Source organism: Scyliorhinus canicula, chromosome 21 (assembly GCF_902713615.1).
Source record: "Scyliorhinus canicula chromosome 21, sScyCan1.1, whole genome shotgun sequence".
Classification (NCBI taxonomy): Eukaryota; Metazoa; Chordata; class Chondrichthyes; order Carcharhiniformes; family Scyliorhinidae; genus Scyliorhinus; species Scyliorhinus canicula.
In genome coordinates, this window is record NC_052166.1 from 16,936,275 (window position 1) to 16,953,653 (window position 17,379).

Sequence of the window (17,379 nt, forward strand, 5' to 3'; positions counted from 1 at the left end):
TGCAGGGCGACAGGAAAGTACGGGGGAGTAGGACGAGCAGAGTTAATCTGGCAGAGCTGTCATGTACACGAGGGGCCGAATGGTCACCTCCTGGGATGGAATCATTCCGAGTTGCTATGCGGGTCCCTTCCGGCAGGTGGCGCGGTCTGAGCCCCACCCCCTTCTGCCGGCTTCTTGCGGTTTCCGTGGAGACGGAGGGGCGTGTCGGGGCGCGGTGGCTGGCGGGACGGTGGAGGACCGCCCGCCCGCCGGCCAGTCAGTCAGTCAGTCAGCGAGCTCGCGGTCGGCATGTCGGTGAGCGAGCAGAGGCCGGCACCGCCGCCGTTCTCCCCTCCTCAGCCGCGCAGACAGGAGGAGGCGGCGGCCAGTCACAGCGCCAGGATGCCGGCCTGGAAGAGGGAAATCCTGGAGCGGCGGAAGGCCAAGCTGGCGGCGGAGAGCCGGAGCTGGACCCCGAGCCGGGCGGCGTCCCATAGCAACCGGGCGGGGGAGGCGGAGCGGGCCCTCGCGGGCGGTGAAACGGACCCGGGGGGCGCCGTGCTGCTGGAGAGCATCGCCCCCATCCAGGAGAACCCGTTCATCCAGCGGGAGCGGCGGCGGAGGCGGCTGGCCGAGCGCGAAGCCCCGGGCGCCGGCGGCGGCTCCTCAGCCAAGCAGCTGCTGGAGCTGTACAGCCACATGCCGGGGGTCCGCACCATCCAGGCCGACAACATCATCATCATCGAGTCGGACCCGGACTACTTCACCGAGGCCGGCCCGGCCCGGCTCCACACCGTCAACGAGCTGGTATCCCGGGCCGGCCAGGGCAGCGTGGCCGAGATCCGAGCCGCCGAGGTGCTGGTCTACCAGAGCCCGCTGAGCCGCAGCGAGGACAACCTCAGCACCCTGGCCGCCGACGAGCCCCGGCCCGCCGAGCTGCAGGGCAAAGTCAGCCGCCTGCTCGAGAAGTTCGACCAAAACTACGTGAAGCCAACTCGGTCACGGAGCACGGAGAATCTGCTGGACGGCTTCTCCCCCTCCCAGGGCCGCCACAGAAAACCACTCCTGTTGCCAAAACCCCCCTCAGTCAGCCAGCAGGAAGGGCCGCCCCCCAGGGGGCTGAGCTCTCTTGGCCCCCACTTGGGCAGTGTGTCCCCGCCTCAATCCAAATCCTCACCGCTGTCTTCGCCCACCAAACCCTCTGGTCCTTTGTCTCCTGGCCACGCACCTCCTCTTCTCACTGTCTCTTTACACGATCAAGGGAACGCTAAAGCGAGTGTCAGTGAGAGGACTGTGCCTGAAGATAGACCCTTTGCTGTGTCCTCTTATTCGAATGTCAGTGATGGGATTGTGCCTGAAAACAGACCCTTTTCTGTGTCGTCCTCCTCGAATGTCAGTGATAGGACTGTGCCTGAAAACAGACCCTTTTCTGTGTCCTCTTACCGTAAGCAGTTTGAGAATGTACCCCCTGATGGGTGGCAGCTCAGGCAGAAAGAGTTGCCCCCAAGGAAAGCTCCGTCTCACAGGAGCCAGGAGAACACCTTGAAGGATTGGACCACCAAGGAAGATAAGTTAGTAGAGAATGGTCACCTGGATCTCGATTTAGTGGGGACTGATTCATGCTCTGTGAATGAAGGAGTGATGGACACTGAATATAACGTGGATGGATTTGGGAGTGGCCAGGTGCCTCCTTCTGTCAGTGCTTCAAGCAGCGATAGTACGTGGAGGCCAGAGTATGAGGTAAATCAGAGGAAAGCTTTGAAATCGAGTCCTGAGACGCCCCAGCCTGCTGCCGAAGATGGTTCCAGACCATCGTCTGCAAAACCCAGTGCCACTCCCTCTGGGAAGTTGAAACCGAACCACAAAGTGGAAGGTTCAGCCAAAGTATCTCCAAACCAATGCAATGGTGTGTCTGCTTCCACCAGCCTGAACAACTCCTTTGCAATCGTACCTGCCAAACCTCCAGATTTTTCAACCATTCCAGAAGATGATATCCAGGCAAGAGCACTAGCAAACCTCAAAAAACAGTCCAAGAACTCCTTTATTGTGATTCCAAAGAAGAGAGTAGATGCCTCTGTGGCAACCAGTGAAGTTCGTGATACTAGGGAAACGAGCAAAATTTGTGAAAAGCCAAAAGTTGAAAATGGTGCTTCCACTACTAATGCTGAAACAAGTAGAATTTCAGCTGTTTCTTTGGAAAGGATCAGCCCATCTAATAAGCAGAGTAAAGAAGGAAAATTACCTGTCGGAGAGTTGCTGCTCCCGAAAGTAGATTTCAAGCCAACGGTGGAAGGGACCGTGACAAAATCTGCATCATGTGGTAGCTATGATGTCTCTTCTAAACATATGGATGCTCAGCCCTCAGATTGGAATGAAACAACAAGCGTGTTACCAACTGAGATGTCCGAAGCAGAGCGGAATGCTGAATCCACTGTAATCATTCGAAAAGTGACATATATTGACGAAGACCTCCCCATCACTAACATAGATGATGTCTTGGTAACAGAAGAGAAAGAAACTTCCAAGCAACCAACCAGGGCCAAATCAGCTGTTGCAAAGGACAAGCCTCCCGAAGAATCGTTTGGTGGCCCACAGCAGCCCTTTGTGCAGCGTAAGAGTGGAAACACCTTCACCATTGTTCCTCAGCGGAAACTAGTGAGCAAAGACCGGCAATCCTCTGACAAAGCAAAGGAGATTTCTCAGGGAAATAGAACTGATGAGCAGTCAGTGGAAGATTCTGAACCATCGCTTGCCAAACTGGGGGTGTTATTAAAGAAGCGTTATCCACTTGCTGAGGAGATACAGGTGATTGGAGGGTACCTGTCTTTGGAGAGATCCTGTTTGTCCAAGGCTGGTTCCACGAGGAAGAAGGTAGGCTTACTCTAAATAACATCTTGGCATAAGAACACAAGAACTAGGAGTAGGCAATTCAATGCCTCGAGGCTGCTCTGCCATTCACTATGATCATGGCTGACCTCATGGCCTCAAATTCACTGACCTGCCTGTTTCTCCATAATCCTTCAACTAATTAAAAATCTGTCTATCTCCCCCCTCAAATTTACTCATTATCCCAACATCCACCACATACTGGGGGAGTAAATTCCACAGATTTGCGAGATATAATTTCTCCTCCTCTCAGTTCTAAATCTGCTACTTATCATAAAACTATGACGTCTCGTTCTAGATTTGTCCACAAGAGGAAGCATCTGCTCTACGTCTACTTTGTCAATACATTTCATCATCTTGTATACCTTAATTAGATCGCCTCATTCTTCTAAACAACAGAATATAGGCCTAAACTGCTATGTCTCTCTTCATAAGGCAAACCCATCATCCCTGGAATCAATCTAATGAACTTCCTCTGAACTCTAATGCAACTACATCCCTCCTCGAATAACGGAACCAAAATTGTACATAGCACTCAAGGTGTGCTCTCACCAATGCTTTGTACAGTTGCAGCAACACTTCCCTCCTATAATACTCTATTCCTTTAGCTATAAAGGCCAACATTCCATTTGCATCAATTTTTAAGGAAGCAGAATGGAGCTGGCACCAATTCTCATGGATTTTCCCCACAGAAGACTTCCTGGGTGAAAGGTTGCTCATTTTCTTTTCACTGTATCCTTGAACATGCTAGAGTGCAGCAATCAAAGTGGTACTCATTTGTGAAACATGTAGCATGCAGAGTAGAGCTGTAGCTCATTATTACTCTTTAACCTTAAGGTAAGACCCCTGCTGCTCCCCCCATCCTGTCCCATGCAGTAGCGAGCATTAGTTAGATCCCACATTATACTTGTTTTGTGCTAACGGCCAATGGGTCAGAAAGACGCCATTCTCACTTTTTATTCCTACATCAGTGTTTTTGAAAGTACATACCTAGATCAGTGATTGATATCCAATGAGTAATAGAGTGAGGTGTTTGTTATGCATGACAAGACCATTATGGTCAGCAATCCATAAAGATCAGGAGACAGCCTGGGGGGAAACCTTTTTTAACAAACTGAGGTGAGGACTTGTGATGCGTTATCTTAGAATGTGTTGGCGGCAGATCTTGTGACTTTGAAAAGGGGATTGGTTCATTTTTTGATGAGAAGAAATTTGCAGGGTAACCGGGAAATGGCAGGGCAGCTGCAAGGGACCCAGCATGGACATAATAGGGTGAATGGTCTACTTTTGTGCTGTTAGCATTCTATATGACTATGTAAGGGGAGCACAGTGGTTAGCACTTCTGCCTCACAGCACCAGAGTTCAATTTCGACCTTGGGTGACCATGTTAGAGTTTGTATGTTCTTCTTGTGTCTACATGTACTCCGGTTTCCTCCCACAGTCCAAAGATGTGCACATTAGGTGGGGTTAGGGGAATAAGGTGGGGGAGTGGGCCGAGGTGAGGCGCTCTTTCAAAGGGTTGGTGCAGATTCAATGGGCCAAATGGCTGCCTCCTGCACTGTAGGAATTCTTATGATGTCAATCGTTATTTGAGCAGTATCTGATTTCACCCGTGAAGGGGAATTTTTTTATTTGAATTTGAATATTGACTGTATTCTATGACTGCCTTTACCAGGAAGACAACTTGGAGCCGCTCAAAGTTCATCTTTGGTCACTTCAGAAACTGCAATTTTATTTGAAATGCAGTGGCTTTTTTTAACCTCTCTGAACAGTTTGCATCGCTGTTGCTGCACGACTTCTTGAGAGAGATTCTTTCAGAGCAGTCAGAAACTGGGACTGAACAAACTTGCCTCTATGTATTAGATGTTTCAGGGATTGTGATTCTTGTGGATTCTTAGAAACTGATTCATGAGTAGGATCATCGGGAGAGCTAGCATTTATTGCCTTAATTGCCCTTTACCCAAGTGATCTGTGTAGTATCAGTGCTCCCACAACAGGGGCCAAAATGACACTCTCAATGGCTCTTTTGGAGATTTGTTCGGGGACTACCTTTTACTTTTGCAGGCGCTCATGACTCGGATTTGCAAACTTGCCCTATGCTTCCATTAAAGATGATGTGGAGATGCCGGCGTTGGACTGGGGTGAGCACAGTAAGAAGTCTTACAACACCGGAAAGCTCGTGTTTGAAACAAACCTGTTGGACTTTAACCTGGTGTTGTAAGACTTCTTACTGTCCTCCATTAAAGGATATTAAAGCAAGGAAAGACTCTGTGTTGGGCACGTAGCTAAGAATCCAACAGCAATTAAACATTTTCCTTCATTCCCTCGCTCCCACTTCTCCACGTCGACCTCCTTCTGCGACTATTAAAGTGCACTCGGGGTTGGGCTCTTCTGGGTCGACTGGACTCCCAACTTTTTCTGTACATCAAAATGTTATTTTTTTAAAATGGAAAACTGCCAAAAACGTCTGTATACAGACAGAGGGCTCGCGAGCAGGAATGTTTACAGAAAAGCCTGTGGGCAAGAAAAAAAACCTGATTTGCCCTGCAAAAGGTTTTCTCCCACTATCCCAGATGTCTCTGTTAAACTTTAATTGCAAAATAGAAGAAGAAGAAAGCCATTTTGTTTGGTTGTTGCTCCAGCAGTGGTTTGCACACTTGAAAGCCAGGCAGGAGAAGGGTTTTAGAAGGAGAAATAAAAAACTTTAAAAACAAAATGTTGGGAACTCCTATCCACACATAACTAATTTGTCCCATATGTTAGGGATTGTGCCCTTTTCCCTGAACACAACAAGCAGTTAAAACTGAGACAAAGTGTGATTCTCATTGTTGATGCTATTCTTTACTTGCACCAAAGTTCTTTGAGAATGGACTTTACCAATAAATAAATAATAAGGAAGGAAACAAGTGTCAACTATCCGTTGGCTTCCAAGTTCCGAGGCTCTGCTCCGACAAGAATTGTTTCTGCCTTTTTCTCCCCCTCTTCAACTTGCTGAACAGTTGGTTTTGATTCTCCAGTTTCCCACGTTCGGTACTCCAGCCTCGTTCAATCACAGATTTTCTCCACCCTACCCTTGCGGCAGAGCAATAGGAGCAAGGAAAGTCAAAATCTGAGATTGGAGGGGCATCTCCTCACAGATTCTGTCTGTCCTACACTTGCTGCTTCACTCAAACGCTGCTTCCTGCTCCCAATGAGACATTTGTGCCTGCAGTTCTTCAGTCCTGTTCAAACAACAAAGCCATAACGAAAGATAATATTGCTTGAGGATGGCCTTTCTTGAATTTTTCATCCCGTCTTGTTTCTTTCGGGCTATTGACGTTTTGAACTGCTGCTCCTGTGTTTTTTGAACCATGTCCCACGCTGCAGTTAAGAAGGGAGTGCCAGGATTTTGATCCAGACACAATGAAGGCATAGTGATATAGTTCCAAGTCAGGATGATGTGTGGCTGAGAGGGGAAATTGTAGGCGGTGGTGTTCCCCTGCATCTGCTGCCCTTGGTGGTAGAGGTCGTGGCTTAGTGAGTTGCTGCGATGCAACTTGTGCACACTGCTGCTACTGTGTGTAGGTGGTGGAGTGAGTGAATACTAATGAAGCTTTCTGCCTATTTATAATCCGGTGAAATGTTAATAAGGCCAGAAGGGAAATTATGTGATGCCTGTGTCTGTCGGAAACTATTTAAAATTGGATTTCACCAAAGGGCTAAATAAATAGAGGTCATTTTGGAGGACTGAAATTTGGATTGAGATATTAAGGTTTTTTATTTCTGTTTTCCAAATTCAGGGTTCCGAAGCTCCCAGTGTAGAAAATTGTAGAAATTTTCCTTTTGCAGAGCGTATTATAGGGAATCTCACCATGCTCCTGTTGGAGTTCTCAACCTGACAACAGCACACACAGGGCGTCAAGTGCCCTTAATCCATTGTTCCTTAGTTTAACATTTGTATTGAGATGACCTGTGATATGGAATAAACCTGTACATGAGGTATGGTTGCCAAGCATGTGGCACTCTATGGGTGAGGGCCTTGCACTGATGCAAAGTAGATCTGCATGTGGAAAGTGTGTACTCAGCCATTTCATACACCAAGTATGAGGGACTGGGGCATATTTACTTCACAGGTATTCGGTGTATGCTGGGGAAATGCATTGAGGAGTAGGTATTGAGATATATGATATAGTTTGGGTTGCTATAAAGGGTGGGGTGGTAATATTGAAATCTTACTGGAAATGCTTCATCATTTTTTATGCTGATATGTAATACATTCGATTATTTTGATTTGGAGGTTATCTGCAGTTTGTTATCTTCTCACTGTGCCTCTTCCTGTTTGATCAATGTGCTTTGATATATGGAAAGACCATTTTATCCTTCCCATTGCCCAACTGTTTGAATATTTATGAAAAATATTCTGAAAATGTCTCAAAGTATTACTTCAGAAGATAGAGCAATGGTTTCTACATAGTCATTTATTTAACAAGGGCAGTTTGATCAGCTTTGCATTTCACCATATGCTCACGGGCAGATGAATTTCACTAGAGAAAATGTGAGCGTGCTAAAATCCTGTGCTATATCATCCTTCTTAACTAATCACTTAGTTGGATCTCATGGTGACATGTGGCAGGGTCAAAAACCATTCTGTTCATTATGTGTAACCAAAGCTTCAAGAGCAAAGGCTGTTTCCCATTGAGCTGATATAAATAACTGAGGCGTGGCTTCCTGGTTTGACTCTGTGAAACATCAGCAGTACTGCGTGGAGTCTGAGGGACCACCTTCAGTTTCTGGTTAACCTGATTTCAATGTGATGTTGAAGGGCTGGAAGCTTAAATCAGCAAAATGACTCGTCTGTTCTTGGTGCTGTCTACTGTCCATTTGTTGTTGGGATTAGGAAGGTGGAGCTTTTTTAAATATTCATTCATGGGACATGAGCACCTTTGGCCAGACTACAATTTATTGCTATCCCTAATTACTGTTCAGGTGGCGATGAGCCACTTGCAGTCAATTTGGTGCAGACAGACTGTTAGGGAGGGAGTTTCATGCTTCCGACCTACGAAGAGTGAAGGACCGTTATACATTTCCAAGTAAAGATGGTTTGTGAGCTGAAGGGGAACTTGCAGTTTTTGGTATTCCTGTGCATCTGCTGTCCTTGTCCTTCTAGCTGGTAAAGTTTATGGGTTCAGACCTAGAAGATTGTACAATCCACAGATTCAGCGGAAGCCTACCTGCACTCATCAGAGCAGGACAGAGCAACTACTTGGCCTAGGGACTTTGCATTCGCTAAATAAAATAAGTGGTTTTGAAGGTGCCTTGGCAAGTTGCTGCAGTGTAGCTTGCATATGGTGCACGCTGCTGCCACTGTGTGCTGATAATGATGGGAATGGCATTTAACAGGATTACAGAATTTACAGTGCAGAAGGAGGCCATTTGGCCCATCAAGTCTGCACCAACCTTTTGGAAAGAGCACCCCACCTGAGCCCGCACTTTCAATCCATCCCTGCAACCCCACCCAACCTATTTGGACACTAAGGGCAATTTAGCATAGCCAATCCAGCCAACCTGCACATCTTTGGACTGTGGGAGGCAACCGGAGCACCCGACGGAAACCCATGCAAGCACGGGGAGAACGATTAACAGTCATTTGGCAATAAATCAAATCAAGGCATTAATTAGATCTCAACAAGAATATTGTGTCCAGTTCTGAGACTACATGAAAATGCATTACAATTCAAATAGGCTGTTTCTATTTTTCAGAATAGTCATTGGAAACGAAAAGCTTGCAGATTATTAGGTGGCAGTGCAATTGCTGTCTTGTGCTTGATTGTGTTTCTACAAGTTGTAGGTGTTGTTTTCTTAGTGGGATCCAGACAGCACTTGTATGAAGCGACGCAGGCAAATATACTTTAGATTACATGTGATTGAGTGTCTCCATTGCTATCGTGATTCCTCTGCACATTCCATCTTTGTCCAAGTTTGGTTATGTTTCAGGTGCATTTCCAATGCTGTTCGCTGCAGCATGTCACAGCTCAAATCAACCGCTGGAAATTCAAACAGACTTCTTTCCTTTCCAATTAGAACATGCTGTAAGGAGAGGTGGTGGGATGAATGTTAAAATGGGTCAAAAGTTTGGTTTTATTTCCGTGAGACTGCTACCAGTTCCTGTAGATTGGTACCATAAATGTTTTCAATTCTGCAGCATTGGACACTGCCTCCTTGTTTATTTTGCTGGCCATTATAATCCTGTTCAACAGAACTTTATATTTAACAAAAAATAATTTTGAGAAATTCCATTACAGAACATTCTTGCCCTAGGGATCTGTAAGATGGGAATCAGTGTGGATTTGGCATCTCTGTTGGAGCAATTACTATCCAAATATAATACCCAGGTTGACATAGTGAGGGCACCTGACCAGTGAAGGTCTGCTGCAGCCTTGAACTTCTGGCCTAAAGCAAAAAGAAAGATCTTGTATTTATAAAGCACCTCTCTCAACCTCGGGACGGCACAAAGCACTTCATAGCCAGTGAAGTACTTTTGAAGTGTAGACATTTTTAGAATGTAGGTAAATGCACAGCCAATTTGTGCACATTTGGATTTCCCAATTGGCAATGTGATAGCAGCAATCTGCATTTATATATTGCCTTTAGTGCTAGTCCAAAGATGTGCAGGTTAGGTGGATTGGCCACGCTAAATTTGCCTTAGTGTCCAGGAAGGTTAGGTGGGGTTACTGGGTGACGGGTATAGGGTGGAGGTGTGGGGTGTTCTTTCCAAGGGTTGGTGCAGACTCGATGGGCCAAATGGCCTCCTGCACTGTAAATTCTACGTCTTAACGTAACACTACAGGGAGGCTGTGAACACATTGGAGAGAGTGCAGAAGAGGGGTACAGGAATGAGATGAGAAACTTCAATTAATGGGGATAGATTAGAGAGGTTGGAACTGTTTTCCATGGCGAGAAGGCTAAGAGGAGATTTGATAGAGACATTCAAAATCATAAGGGCTGTATTGTTAAGGAAAATGGGGCACAGTTTTAAAGTGATTAGTAAAAGAATCAAGTGTGATTCAGAATTTGTTTCATACGACTGGCTCGAGTCTAGAATGCACTGTTGGAAGTGTGATGGAGGCAGGTACAATCGAGGCATTTAAAAGGGCATTAGATGATTACTTGAATAGAGACAATATGCAGGGGTACAGGGAAAAGGTAGGAGAATGGGACAAAATCATAATAAACATTTGGCTAGTTGGTACAGACACGATGGGCCGAATGGCCACCTTCTGCAGCATCACAGTTCTGTGAAACACCCCAAGGCGCAGGATTGTCATCACAACATTGATCTTGAAAGTTTGTAAGCTGGAGGAAGTTACTTGGATGGGAGGGGTGAGGCTATGAAGGGACTAGAAAGCAATAATTAAAATTTGAACTTTGCTGGCCAGGGAGGTCAGTGAGCACAGGTGATGGTTGAACTGGACTGGGTGAGTTTGGATGCAGGCAGCAGATATTTGGAAGAGCTCCAATTTATGGAATGTGGAAATCTGGCCAGAAGTGCATTGGAGTAAAGTAGGCATGGATGAGAGTTTCACCAGCAGGGACCGAGGCAGTGTTGGGCAGTGATATCAAGGTTGTCTAGTTCTGCGTCAGGTAGTTGTCAGGAAGAGAGATGAAGTCAGTGGCTGGGAAATAATGTGTGTGGCAGGAAGGGAAGACAATGGCTTCAGTCTTCCCGATGGTTAGTTGGCAGTTCCTGCTTGGATGTCATACATGCAGTGTGACAAGTACTGTAGAAGGGTCAAAATACTGACCAGATAATCCACTGTGTTGGTTGTTGGTCAGGACATCCAGGAGTACATTGAATAGTGTCATGGGATCCTTTTCACCCACCCATGAGAACAGATGTGCTGTTAGTGTTATGCATCCTCCCAAAACATCTGCTCTGTCAGTGGAGTTCCCTCAGTACTGCTTATTACCCTGGGTGTTGTGCTCATCTCCCTGGAGAGGAACCTAAACCCACAACTTTCTGACTCTAAAATGAAGAAAGCGTTACCAACTGAGCAATGGCTAACGGAAATCTGAGGTTGCTAGATTGCAGGCGCTCACCAATGTCCGAGCATGAGGACGACATACTCAGGTTTTATCTGAAATGTTGGCCTTTTCCTGAGATCTCTAGAACAGGGCTTGAATTCATGGCTTCCTGCTTCAGAGGCAATAATGCCCTGAGCCTAAGCAAAGACCTCTTTGATATTTTAGACTCCCTTGTGAAACAGTTAAACAATGTGTTCACAATTCTCACCCGGCAACACTGCTAAGGGAACTTGTGTGCAATAGGAAGTAGTGAGAACTGTGTTGGGGTGTTGAGTCTAAACGCCTTTTTACTGCTGAAAGGTCATTGAAGTTCACATTTTGTCTAAATTTTTCTTCACTGCCATTTTACAGAAATAAGTTACAGCAAACTAATTATCAAAGCCAAGGTGGAACTTCACCAGTCTCTAGGTTCTCAGGTTAATGTGGAACAAACTGCAGTACTTCCTGCAGAACCTGATGACCTGTTGTTCTCAACCTTTGTCACCACTTCTCTTGTTTTGTTTCTTTGTATCTCTGATTGAATCATTGAAAATGATCAGTCCTGACTTTCTCGATCGAGTCATAAATTTCTGCTGAGTACGCAAAGTGCCCAACACCTGACTTTGTTTGTGATGACTCGCTTACTTTGGGTTAAAATTTCCATGCAGGGATGTGGTTTGAGGTTTGCAAATGCTCCTCTTGGACTTCTCTCGCTGAAGTTGCATGTGAAATGTTTCTGGAGGCTTTTTCGGATCGACTAGATTCCTGTGAGAGCACACATTGAATATCCCAATGTCTGCAGGGGAAACCTCCTTCTCAAAAGAACCCCACCAGCTGACACCTCGAAGCACTCCCATTGACAGACCTTAATTTAAAAATCCACACGTTTGTATTAATTCCGATAGCCTTACTGGCATACAGGCCACACCCTACAAACTGACAACAGTACCACCTCTCAATGCCTGCAACATCAACCACGGCCTGGTAACTGACCCAAGTGGTGAAGCCCCAAGTTTTAACCTTGCACAGAAGATCCAGTCGACCCTCGACAGTTTGAGGTCGGCACAAGGAAACTGTTGCTGCTTGATCCACAAGTGGAACATGAAGAACAGCTCAATTTGTGACTGTGGCTGCCTGAGTCTGACCGTTGCCCATATACCGAATTTGAGTGATCCATTCCTGGTGGTGTCATAGCCATTCGCACTGCGTGAGCTAACTTCAACGTCAAACTGACTGTTCCCTAGCCATGCGACTAATAAAACAAATTGTGCATCAGTATGGACAGATTTGGATTAGCCATGGAAAAGGACATGTCTCATTTTTAAAAAGTGCAGTGAGAGGATTGTTGGTTTTGCTGACATATTGAAAGGAAGCTTGTGGTTGCACGCCTGCACAGAATAGAAATGCTGAAATGCTATTTTAAGATGTTATTTTTGCGTCTCTGGAATACTCCTTAGTTGTGTTGTCAGCTGAATACCTCCTTATTTATTTGTGTAACTTTGTGTCTGTTCCCCTCCCAAGTTTATAAACAGGAGGAGGCCATCTGCCACTGAATTGCATTCAGCCCGATTAGTAACTGAGGCCAACCTTCCCTTCATCCCTTCGTACTGTTGTCCCATTCCTTGTCCATTTCCAAAGCTCCATTGACATTCCGCTGGAATGGTTCACTTGACTCCGAAGCATCCACAATCTTTCGTGCAAGGTGCTTCCAAATTTCTGATTGTGGAAAAGGTGACTTCTGACTTCACACCTGAGTAACATTGCTCTAATTTTTGGATTGTCCTGTTCCAGTAAGCAAATACTGAAGTTATAGTCTCTCTAATATATCATTTTAAAAGAGCCAGATTAGATATTTCCTCAGTTTTCTGAACTGACAGGAATACAAGACTAGACACCCTCTCCAAAGACAGTATGTCAGCCCTGAGGTTTAGGTTCCCAAGTTCCTGAAGGATCATCTTAAGGCTCTGTACAAGTGAAGGGGAGTCTACCCGAGGCTCTGTGCAAGTGAAAGGGAGTCTACCCGATCCTCTGTGCAAGTGAAGGGGAGTCTACCCGAGCCTCTGTACAAGTGAAGGGGAGTCTACCCGAGGCTCTGTACAAGTGAAGGGGAGTCTACCCGAGGCTCTGTACAAGTGAAGGGGAGTCTACCCGATCCTCTGTGCAAGTGAAGGGGAGTCTACCCGAGCCTCTGTGCAAGTGAAGGGGAGTCTACCCGAGGCTCTATATAAGTGAAGGGGAGTCTACCCGAGGCTCTGTACAAGTGAAGGGGAGTCTACCCGAGGCTCTGTACAAGTGAAGGGGAGTCTACCCGAGGCTCTGTGCAAGTGAAGGGGAGTCTACCCGAGGCTCTGTGCAAGTGAAGGGGAGTCTACCCGAGGCTCTGTGCAAGTGAAAGGGAGTCTACCCGAGTCTCTGTGCAAGTGAAGGGGAGTCTACCCGAGGCTCTGTACAAGTGGAGTCTACCCGAGGCTCTGTACAAGTGAAGGGGAGTCTACCTGAGGCTCTGTGCAAGTGAAGGGGAGTCTATCCGAGGCTATGCAAGTGAAAGGGAGTCTACCCGAGGCTCTATATAAGTGATGGGGTGTCCTTTAACTGTAACAAGTGGCATTGAGTTGCAATGTCCAGAAAATAATGCTTTTTGGTAAAAGTCCTGCTGCCTAACTTCATGATTTTGGAATAGAACAATTGCAAGTTATTCAATGTTCCTGGTATCATTTTAAAAACAAAACATATATTGGAAATAGATGTCAGGTGCATGGACAAGTTGAGCCAAAGGGCCTGTTTTCATGCTGTAAACCTATAGGACTCGAGAGCCAATTATTGTCTCATCTGTAACTTTCCCAATTATACTTCCCACATTTCAATGTTTTAAGTAGGTAAATTGGTAGTGAACCAGTACCACATCTGCCCCAGGGACAATGTTTCTTTCTAAGGTGCTGTACCCAGAACAGAATTCAATTATTCTAGGCTGTCCCAGTGCGCGGAGACTGGGGCTCCTGACCCTGTATTCTGGATTTACATCGAGCAGCAGCATCATGTCCAGTGGGTGTGGGTGCCACTTCGTTGGGGTGTGGGAGACTAGAAACCCCTGCACTAAGCACTCCACTGACTGTATTAAAGGTGGTTAGGCCACGGAAGGAAATTTCATGTTGTGGCCTGACAGCCTGTGAATCCTGTCTCTACGTCACATTGTGAAGAACAAGGGAGTACAAAAATGGTTGCGTGTAATTTAGGCACTATTAACACAACAAAACATTTAGCAGCATTTAAAAACGATGGGCAGGAAAAGGCTTCCTGGTCCATCCAACCAGCCTAATCGAGACATTGTGCAGTCTCATGCACCATTAGATCCCCTGCCTCTGTCTCATCAGAGGCACAAAAGCGTAGATACCCAACCGTTACCTTGTTTAGGAAAAAGCTCTGTGAAATTCAGCGTGAAGCATTCTCCGAGAGACTACAGAATGGCTCCAAAATACCCTATTATCTTTAAATATCAACAGATGGTAACTGCCACAGGACCTAGTCTAGCTCCCATTAGATCACTGAGTGATTCTGCACTGACTGATCGGATTTCATTTAAAGGCCATTGTTGGAAAAGCTGGTTGCTGGCGCAGAATGAAATTTCCAGGAATTGCAGCAGAGAGAATCAACAAAGGCCAATGACTGCAGCAGGTCATAATGATGGGGAAGTCACATCTTGAGCTGGTAAACCCTGCTGTCACACTAGGATCAAACACACTGCTGTCACACTACGTTCGAACACACTGCTGTCACACTACGTTCGAACACACTGCTGTCACACTACGTTCGAACACACTGCTGTCACACTACGTTTGAACACACTGCTGTCACACTACGTCTGAACACACTGCTGTCACACTACGTCTGAACACACTGCTGTCACACTACGTCTGAACACACTGCTGTCACACTACGTCTGAACACACTGCTGTCACACTACGTTTGAACACTGCTGTCACACTACGTTTGAACACACTGCTGTCACACTACGTTTGAACACACTGCTGTCACACTACGTTTGAACACACTGCTGTCACACTACGTTTGAACACACTGCTGTCACACTACGTCTGAACACTGCTGTCACACTACGTTCGAACACACTGCTGTCACACTACGTTCGAACACACTGCTGTGACACTACGTTCGAACACACTGCTGTGACACTACGTTCGAACACACTGCTGTGACACTACGTTCGAACACACTGCTGTCACACTACGTTCGAACACACTGCTGTCACACTACGTTCGAACACACTGCTGTCACACTACGTCTGAACACTGCTGTCACACTACGTTCGAACACACTGCTGTCACACTACGTTCGAACACACTGCTGTGACACTACATTCGAACACACTGCTGTGACACTACGTTCGAACACACTGCTGTGACACTACGTTCGAACACACTGCTGTGACACTACGTTCGAACACACTGCTGTGACACTACGTTCGAACACACTGCTGTCACACTACGTTCGAACACACTGCTGTGACACTACGTTCGAACACACTGCTGTCACACGAGGATCAAACACACTGCTGTCACACGAGGTTCAAACACTGTCACACTAGGTTCAAACACATTGCTGCCACACTCGTTCACACTAGGTTCAAACACACTGCTGTCACACTTAATCACTAGGTTCAAACACACTGCTGTCACACTTAATCACTAGGTTCAAACACACTGCTGTCCCATTTACACAGTGAGTACAACACTGTTGTCCCATTTACGCTGGGATTCAACAAAAAGCTGTCCCACTTTGTTCGTCACTGTTGTCCTATTCATTAAGATTAAACACTAGTTGGCGATGTTGGTAGTGGTCTGCAGCAAAAGGCACCGACCCACCAACATAATGTGGATACAAACATTCCCTCCTATGAAATACACAATCAGGACAGAGTTGGAGCCAGTTTCTGAAAGGTAAGGTTGGACGTTTCCTACATGTGCAAAAGCTGAGTGGAATAAGGATGCATGCTGATTTATGATGTTGGGATACTTTCGTTCTTTGTTTATTCCTTGTTTTGCCTGTGAGATGTTGAAGATGTTTCATAGTTTCTGTTTAGTCAAAAGGCTACTTGCTCCCTGAGGGAAGTCCAAGTATAATGAGCTCAGTTGTGCGTGGAGCATGTCTGTGTTAAGGCGTGGCTCAAAGTACCTTCACCCTTGTCATTTAATGCCATCCTAAAATAGCCAAGAATTGTTCAGGAAATTGCTTTATAAAGTAATGGGTGGATTCCCATTGTACGCATCTATTGCTCTCTTGTTAATTCTTTTATGTCTGACATTTAGTGTCTGATTGTGGATTCTGCTTTGTTTCATTGACCCCATGCTTCTGATGGCCTAACATTTTAATTCTCCATCTTGCTTTGACTAAGATCTGTGATTTTGGCTTGCTTCTTGAGGAACAGAACCTCATCTTTGAATTAAGCACAATACAGGACTTCTATCATTTCAGATAATCTCTGCATCATTTAGTTTCTCTTTCTTCGCTTGTCCTGTTTATTTTCTTTCAGTAACATATTTGCTCCAGCCACGTTTTTCTGTCTCGGTTGCTTTTCTTGCCCCAACACAATTCCCTTTGGCCCTATAATTCCAATGCCTCTTCCATTCAATCCATCCCATTTTCCACCCTATCGCAGACCTTCCTTTGACCGATTCACCGGCCCCTGGCTCAAAGCCTATGAGATTTTACTTTTCCCGGTTCCGATTTAAAAGGCTATCAACCTGAGACTCTGACTCTAACTGAAACTCTGACTCTAACTGAAACTCTAACTCTAACTGGGGATGGTTTAGCACACTGGGCTAAATCGCTGGCTTTTAAAGCAGACCAAGGCAGGTCAGCAGCACGGTTCAAATCCCGTACCAGCCTCCCCGAACAGGCGCTGGAATGTGGTGACTAGGGGCTTTTCACAGTAACTTAATTGAAGCCTACTCGTGACAAGCGACTTTCATTTTCATTTCATAACTCTTGTTTCTATCTCCACCGACGCTGCCTGACCTGCTGAGTATTTCCTGTTTTCATTTTATAAAGAGCAGATGGACTAAGCTCAGGATATGCCTGTGATTGAACCAACGCCAGATGATTTAGCATAGCAGCTAAAAGTGTTGCCCAGGTGTTGCTGCTGTTGTATTAAATGTCAACTGTTGATGAATCGAGTCAGTGGAATGAGATACACTACTGATTTTAGGGATTGTTATTGTGCTGTTACGCAAATGAAGCCGGGTGGAGGACTAAGTGGGTGGCAGAGTAGATTGGAACAGCGTCGTCCAAAGGACTTACTTTGAATGAGATTCGGACTCTGAATAGAGCTTACTTTGTCAATTAAATTCAGTTATGCTTGGAGCCAACCTGATAAAGTTTTTCATTTGTTTTCAGGATGTGGGCAAGACTGGTATTTTTTTAAAAACCTTTCTGCAAGTGTGGGCATTGTTGGTTGGGCCA

The 17,379-nt window shown here is 45.9% G+C and overlaps 1 protein-coding gene across 2 annotated transcripts in view; it reads left to right on the forward strand.

Annotated features, from left to right (window-relative positions):
• Window positions 1–235: 235 nt before the first annotated feature.
• tprn (taperin) overlaps window positions 236–17,379 on the forward strand; it is a 94,128-nt gene continuing 76,984 nt past the window's right edge. For both annotated transcript variants that reach the window (XM_038781612.1, XM_038781613.1), the window contains exon 1: window positions 236–2,850. In XM_038781612.1, the coding sequence (XP_038637540.1) occupies window positions 289–2,850 (2,562 nt within the window). In that variant the 5' untranslated portion in view covers window positions 236–288. The remainder of the gene's footprint in view (window positions 2,851–17,379) is intronic.